We start from the raw sequence: 8353 nt of genomic DNA on the forward strand, positions 1-8353 counted from the left end.
TACATATGTATGTGTAAAGAGATTGGTCTGTAATTTCAGAGAATAATCTTTTTCTAAGTAAGGAAAGATAAAAAGGTATTCTGCCAGAGGGAGAACCCCACGGGCTTGCTGATACATCAAAGAGAAAGGCTCCTCATCCCAACTCCCAGGTCCCTTTGTATATCAGCTCTGAAAATAATACTTCTACATGTCTTAGCTTCTCAAATAGCAGAAAACTCCCCAGGTACCAAGGATATCAGTAGCTCTAGTAGTAACTAAAGGAATTGATTTTGAATCTTGCTTTTGCCTGTCACGCTCTATAATGATAAACACTGAACATCTCTAGGTACCTAATAAGATGAAGAAGCACTCCATTGTAGCAATCTGAGGTACCTGGAGGAGTCTCCATGAATCCAACCGATGGGACATACTGTAAAACTCTGTTGCTAGCAGAAGTGTGCTAGAAACTTCTGCTGAAAAGTAATATCAACATGGAAAACAAATTCTGGGCAGCCTGGAATTGCTACATTTTAATATTCTTTGCAAAACTTCCAAATAAGAGGTCTGATGCAGTCATTTCATTAGAAAATAAAGTGTTTATTAAGAAACTATACACTGAACACTCCTATAAGTCTCTGTGGAAACACAATGCCCCATTGTCATAGCACAAAGTGAAGAAATGCCAGAATAAAAGATGCTGCGATGGATGGAGCCTGACAGGCTGGAAATGAGGTCATGATTTACAACAATTAAAAACATCATCCTCAAGCTTACTCCTTAAAGCCACACTCAGGAGGAGATCTGAACCCGAGGGATCATCTGGATGTGATGGGGAAGAGTCTGACCTAGAACCATGGGGAGTAGGGTGAGCAGTGCTAGAAGGGACTGGGGGCCCTTCAGGAACCCTGTACCTAAAGTGACACTGTGGAAGTCACTCTGGGTCCTGGGAAAGAACTTTGAAAGCTGCATGCTTATGTACCCCACAGAGGTATCTGGCATGATGATCCACCATCTACAGGCACTAAGGAGTATATAAACCTTGAGTAGTATCTTTAGCACGCAGGTAAATTTGCTCAATTTGCCAAAAGCATATGCTCTGTCTTTCATAGCTGTGCAACACTACATCAGAACATACTGGTTGTTAAGGAGCCACCATGTTGTCTCAAGAACTGAACTTGGGATGCCTGCTATCCTTTCCCTAACAGGGACTTCCATGGAACTGGGGCAAGTTGGGCCAAGTCAGAATTCACTCAGCCAACACTCAATCAAACGGGCCGAGCTTTCATGTTCTGCAAATGCGCCTTTCCTATTATGTAAAGAACTATCAGCCCCTTCCCTCTCCCCAAAGGACCAAGTTGAAAACGGGGGAACAACCCTTCTTTGGGAGAGAATGGCTGTGGAGTAAGACATGAGTGGAAGCAAGCAAAGTGAACACACATATCGACCAGAGACCAGGATGACACGCCCATCAGTGCCATGAGAGGGGCTGGAGGAGGCCAGGTTTTTACTTCTCTTCCCATTCAGTTCATCTTGACCTTGACATGATGATTCCACTGGGTTCCAAAGGTTCTCAGAGTCAAGAGAAAGTGAATATAGGGGAGGAGAGCCAATCCCGAGATCACGGGCTAGGAGGAAAGGTCTTGGTCCCTGATTCCCTTGGTCCCTTGTGGTTCTAGTAGGATGGCCAATTCACAGGCAAGACCTTCTGTAGCCAGTGCTTGTCGGAACTGTAGCTCTAGGGACCCAGGTGGAGCCAGCAAAAACTCTTTCCAAAGGACTTGCTAACATTGCACTCACTGTGAGCCATTCCAGAGAGAAGAAGGAGGAGGGGGCAAGTGTGTCCACAAAAAAGGTATGATATTTCTCCACACACACAAACATACACAAAAAAATAAAGATAAAAATAAATCAACAAAATGACTGTCTTCCATTCTTCCCTCTGAGACCTAATCTGTTGCCAACTCTTGGGCCTGGCTCCCCTTCCTCTTACCGCGCCGTCTCCACCTCTGCTTAAGAGCTCTCTGTGACTCTTCCCCACTGGAGGTTGCAGGGTGACGAGGTCACTGAGAGGACAGCATGGAGACCCCATGCTTCCAAGCAGGAAAGTGAGACCGGAACACGGCTGGACTTCAGGCTTTCTCGTGATGGTTGGGTCAAGAGATTGGCTAGTGTGTTTTAAAGTAGCTCCGGGTGCTTGGGTTTGGATTCTCTTTATTGGCTCTAAAGACGTCGGCAGGAGTTGCCTCCGAGGAAAAGGAGCCCAGTGATGACAGGAGGGAGGGGCAACAACCTGCCAGTGGTCGATGGGAGACACACCCATCTCAGTGGTGGTAAAAGGTGTGGGAGCACTGGTGGCTCATGCAGTTTCTACTTAGCATCCCTGGATCCAAAAAGAGCAATGCCTAGAGCTTCCAACCTCTCAGAGGGCCCATCCTACCAAGGTGACATCAGAACAAGGAGGCTTAAAAGGAGTTTTTTGTTTTTTTGTTTTTTTTTGTTTTTTAAAAGCCATGACGTCCTTTGCTGAAATAAACATTGACATCCTCAACATAGATGCCATGGTTAAGAGGCTTGGAATGTCCGGAAAGGCTTATTGGATTCAACATAATTTCTCTGAAACCTATAAAAAAACAAAAAGAAAAAAAAAACAGAAAAACAGAAAAAAGCAAAATAAAGTAAAAACCAAAGTCCCCAAAGAAGATCAAAACTAAGAGGGGAAACAGAGAGGGAGTTTGAAAGGGGGAATATCTAGAGCTATAGATACAGATATATACTGGGAACAGACAAAGTGAATTGCCAGCAGAAGGGAAGGATAGGGGGAGGGATAGTTTAAAGCAAGTGGGCTCAGAGAAATGGGAAACACTCCATTTTGCTGGGGCCTTTGCTGAACTGAGAAAGGGAAGTGAGCAAGCATTCCATTGGGCAGTTTGACCTGGAACTGTCATGGAAGAGGTACAGCAGACTCATCTAAGGGAGTCTTGGTCTATGAGCATGTTTCTGGGTAGAAGAAACCCTGAAAATGAGCTCCTGGGGATGGGGAAAAGAGGCTGTGCATGTACGCTCTTATTGCCAGAGGAGTTGGGGAAGAAGGCTCTGCTTTATCAGAACCCAATGTCCTGAGGGGTCTAATTCTAAGAACTAAATTTCTTACCACTCTCAACTACACAAGGAAGTAAGGGTACTATACTCCCAAGCCTACATAGACTTCCTCATTAGCCTCTCACCTTATATTGCCAGACCTGTGAAAGGCTTAGAAAATGACTAAGAACTCAACCTTCTAATAATCTCATGTCTCATGAGGCTAGGGCCATCATAGAGGAGTCAGTGATATAACTGGCCACAAAGTCATGAGCTGCCTCAAGAAGAGCAGACTTCCATGGCAGCTTGGTTCCTTTCTGGCCACATGTCTAAGGGACTGAATAGGATGTCCAGATATATGGGTACTCCTAATCAAAATCCAGAAAAGGATGGCTCAATCCATCCCAGATTGTAAAAGTACCTATTTATATATGAGGGAATGGGAGCAGGTGGACAGGTAAAACCCAACTTTCTAAGAAAGCTGTATTCGGGAATGGAGAGCTCACAATGAGCACCCAAGTATTGAGTACAAACAGTGGGGAGAGACTAAAATAGAGTTCAATTGTACTGAGATTTCCTTGCTCCCCCTACTCAGGACATGATCCTGATCAAAGTAGGGATGAGTCATTTTGGTTATGTTACCTCTATCTGCAAGGTGTGAGATCAATTTATGCAAATAGAAGGTATCTCCCTTGTTCATGATGTCATGTCAAGGGGAAGTTTAGTCTTTCATGTGATTCCATGGTTCTGTCCTGAACCTCAACCAGGGCATCTGGCATGTGACAGGCCAGAACAGAAATTCCCGACATCTTAGAAGCCTGCTGAGAAGGTTTATGATGCCACTACTACTCTCCAGGCCATAGTCCTTCTCTTGCTTTTCTGCATCCCTCACTTTAACCTAAGGAAGCTTCCTCCTCTGAAAAAAATTCTTCTCACCCAAGGGAATTGAGTACTAAATTTAACCTGGACACCTAGCTCTAGCCTCGTCCTCTGGGGCCTTATGGGTCTTCGGGTCTTAAGAATCAAAACTGGTAGGAGAAGGGGCTTTACTTCATACAAAGATGTCAAAGGAAGTAACTCACCATGTGACCTTGGGTAAGACACATCCCCACTCTGGACCTCAGGTTCCTCATATATATAGTGAGTTGATGGGACTAGATGATCTCTATTGTCCTTCAAGTTTAATATCCCATGATTGTCTATGTTTGAAAAGACCCCTGGCAGAAGAGGCAGACATGGGGGATTAATGGTCAGTATTAAACCCCAAGTCCAAACACTTGGGGAAATCATCTTAAATGCACAATGCTGGAAACAGAAATCAAGTGCTCCCAGCGCCTGTATCCACACTGCTTTGCCTGATTCATTTGATGTATAAAATCTAGTCATTTCCTGAGCACCACACAGTGGAATTATCAAACTGATCAAGGAAAACAACTGATCAGGGAAAAAAATTGCCATCACCATAAATTCTGCCCAATCATTTTCCTAACCTGTTCGACCAAAACCCATTCCATTTAATAGTTTTAATACCCCCAAATTATTCCCACTGTTACTATCCTGGGTACCATTCCTGAATTCGGGAGGTGAAGAGTTTTATGACATGGAAGATGATTCTGCTAGACCCAAGATACCCTTTCTGACTTCTTATCCCACAGAAGAAATTTCCAAGAGGGAAGTGATGTGATAAGGAGTGATGGTAAGATGGAGGAAGTGGTTTGCTATTTTAAATCCTGCTTGCCATCATCAGGGCAAAAACCCCTGGAACAGCAAAAGTCACAGTTTCAGTGGCAACAGCAACAATGAAGGTGATAGCATTAGACCTTCTGAGAGGGATCTCTCCTCTAGAGACTACAACATCCATGGGTCCAGGAAGGCTCTATGTCAGATCCATTACACACCAAGGCCAAATCTGCCACAGTCCCTGCCAATGTCCCTAAAGCTGCCTCTGCAAACACAGACATTTTCCCATATGAACTGGGATCCAAAGTTTGTTTTCTCTGGAACTCTCTCCCGGGTGGAGCCTTTCCAAGACTCTAAAAGCTGAAGCTTGATAGCATAAGAGGCACCACTCCAAACTCTGGCAGCCCCCCCCCCACCCCTCTCCTCATAATAACCCCAGAAGATGAAGGGAAGACATCTGCTTAGAGGAGATTGGAAAAGACCTGGACCACAGGAGATGTAAGGAAAGGCTAGTTGGGCAGAGAGGAGGCTAAAGAGAGGCAAACACACTTCTTAAGTAGGCCTTGCCCACAGGTGGCCCAGCAAAATCTAAAAACAAAAAAAAACCCCTTCTATCTCTCAGCAGCCACTCTCCTCACAGTCATCCAGCATGAAGGAACTTGCAGACTCACTGTAATTTAGAACAGAGCCTAGACATCAGGGATTGTCTAAGTCTGAGAAACAAGCCAAAAATGCTAGGGTTGCTCCAGAAAAGGAAAGGGAGTTGTTAAAGGATGCAGTTAGGAGGAAAGGGATGTCGAACACCCAAAAGGATTGAGTGAGGGGTCTTGGAACCTACCCTCCAATGAACCAAGAACAGAATAACTATGCACAGTCAAGTCTTTGATATTCTCAGCAGCACAGAAAGCTCTGTCCCCATGGATGTGCAAAAGAAAAGTCCGAGATTTCAAACCCCTGTTTCCCAACAGCTGTATAAACCCCAAGCATCTCTTCCTGGCTGCGGTTTCAACTCTTTAGACTGACTAGCAGCCAGCAGCTCTCTAGCATCTATAGTGATGAGCATCTTCCTGTGTCTCCTGCCTACACTTACTTCATCTAACTTTGGAATCACATGGGCTTCTCCTTCTGTTCCCTTTTGTTATCTAAACTATTCATAAAGTGCTTATTTTAGGTACCACTGGATAACTTTTCTATCCTCTTTCTTCAACTGTATTTGTCATCTTAGAGTTATTACATCACAAGAATGAACTGAAATGCATAGGGCTTTGGTGTTAAAGGCATGGGTAGCTTTATTAATAGGGACACATAGGTGAGAAGAATTCTGGAAGAAGGGCTACCCTCTCTCAGTCAGCATGTCATCCTTGTGAGAGTCTCCCCACCTTTCTCCAATTGCAAGAAGGAGTTAACTGTTATTGAACCACGATTCCAGCAGACCTAAGAATAAAGAAAGAGCCTACAGCAAAGCCCCATCAGCAGACATACCATGGAGTCCAGAGATTCATTATTATGCCAGCCACTGTGTAAGGTTAATCGATTACCCTGCACCGTCCTCAAACATGTATTGTATTAATTTAACAATATTTTCAAAACCTTCTAATGCTATCTTGTAGCAGTTTGAACTTTAATATAGATCTTTCTAACTCCAAAATAGTTGAAATTACCTACTTGGAAATAAGGCCCCTTAATGAAAACCAATTCTTAAGAAGAAGTGTAAGGAGAAAGCCAAAACAGAGGCAGGTAGGACATTCTCCAGGAGAGAGGAACCTGCCCCCTCCAGCAATAGATATATGGCTGGGCTTTCTTTCCTCACAAACAGTTCTTATAGCTAGAGAGCTAAATAGTCCCACACCATGCCGCTCCTCTTACCTGGCACATCACAGACCTACTTTTTCCTGGATCCTGCCCCACCCCACCCCAGCCTCATTCTGGCAGGAACATATTGTTTGGATTGGGACCTTCCAATATGAAATCTCAAACTCCATCTAGATGTTAACTGCACTTGGTATGATTTCCTGGAGTTCAGGTTAGAAAGGATGAAAAATAACTTATGAGAAGGAGGTCCTAAGGAGTATGGCAAGAAGAGAAATTTTCAGAACAGCCATGATCACAACAAGGATGGGAAAGTCTAGCATAGTGTGTAGGGCAGGGATTAGTCCAGTGTCCTGGCCTAGCCACTGTACACTGAACAGGGTGGGCAGGGATTGGTCCAGTGTCCTGGCCTAGCCACTGTACACTGAACAGGGTGGGCAGGGATTGGTCCAGTGTCCTGGCCTAGCCAATGTACACTGAACAGGGTGGGCAGAATAGTTCACCATGTTGAAGAAGAGTTTTCTCCTAGGTAAATATTTTATGGTTTTTTTGTTTTGTTTTGTTTTGTTGGCCTGGTGTTATCACCTCCAAATTCATGGGCAGAATGTGCTGTGCTCTGGATTGAGGGTTATGACTGTGTTGTGCTGGACCTTCACTTTGATGGGGAGTTATTCTTTGGAATATAAGATCTTTCTTTTCCTGTAATCAAATTCAATAAAAATCCAGAAGTGTTGGCTTGAGATGTCAAGTCTCGAATCCTAGCCTTGCTGGCTTCAGACTAGATCACTTAAAACTCATCTTTGATTCTGTAATTCAAGATAGCAAGCCTAGCCCATAGGCCACACAGGGCCCTGGAACTACACTTGCCTGCTCTCTCTCTTGCTCTCTTACCCTGACTCTCAATTTCTTCCTCCCCTCCTACTCCTATCCCAAACAAGTAAATTTCTTTAAACTTCTTAAGGTTCTACTTAGTTTCTAACATTTTAAATTCAGAAGATTTCATACTTAAAATATCCCTATTTGTAGATTCTTTTAAAAATCCAAGAGTTCTGGCAAAGCTGAACCAATATTTCTACACAGTAGTGATCCCCTATGGCAAATGGTATCCATATTTTGTGGATGAGCTGTGTAGTTCACCATATCCTACCACTCTGTGTGTTCCTCTCCCTTTTCATTTAGTTACTTGAATTACCAGTCATCCCACATGAGTCTGATACTTAGCAATCATCAGGCTATGCCTGTATATTAGAAAATCCCATGAAGGTGATGTCTTTCAGCATTCACTGAGTTTTGTTAATACAAAACTAACCCTCTCTCTGGTCATGGTTGGCAGCTACAAAGGAAGTCCTGGAAATGTATAGCAGAACATCAAGCCTGCCATCTCAAAGATACAAGACAGCTCAGGAACACAGCTGTATGTATAGTAGGGAACTATGTTGAGAAATGAGGTTCTCAATAAGAAAATATATTTTGGCTGGCAAGGTGGCTAAGCAGATAAAGGTGCATCCAAGCTCAAGGACCTAAGTTTAATCTTGGAAAGTCATATAGTGAAATGAGAACAACAACTCACACAAGTTGGCCTCTTACACTTATTTATGTACCCTGGCAAAAAAACACACATGCATGCATGCATACATACATGCACATGTATACACACATTGATTAAGTAATTATAATTCTTAAACAAAAGAAAACATTCTGGGTGCCACCCAAAACACTACTGCAAGAAAAGAATGTGGCAATTGTGTCATCCACATTGCCTGATGTGGATAGGGTATGTGAGAAACAGTCTTTGGGATTTTAAATG

The 8353-nt window shown here is 43.6% G+C and overlaps 1 protein-coding gene across 8 annotated transcripts in view; it reads right to left on the minus strand.

The window, feature by feature from the left end:
* Positions 1–8353, minus strand: part of Ntrk3 (neurotrophic receptor tyrosine kinase 3) — a 375962-nt gene that overhangs the window by 107606 nt on the left and 260003 nt on the right. The window contains exons 13-14 of one of the 8 annotated variants that reach the window (XM_031387037.1): positions 4140–4274; positions 556–2599 (exon numbers count right to left, since the gene is read on the minus strand). The exons of the other annotated variants lie outside the window; for them this stretch is intronic. Coding sequence (XP_031242897.1) covers positions 2481–2599; positions 4140–4274 — 254 coding nt within the window. The 3' untranslated portion in view covers positions 556–2480. Of the gene's footprint in view, positions 1–555; positions 2600–4139; positions 4275–8353 lie in introns of those variants that run through there. 8 annotated transcript variants of the gene reach the window in all.

The sequence above is a fragment of the Mastomys coucha genome, unplaced genomic scaffold (genome assembly GCF_008632895.1).
Source record: "Mastomys coucha isolate ucsf_1 unplaced genomic scaffold, UCSF_Mcou_1 pScaffold21, whole genome shotgun sequence".
Lineage (NCBI taxonomy): Eukaryota > Metazoa > Chordata > Mammalia > Rodentia > Muridae > Mastomys > Mastomys coucha.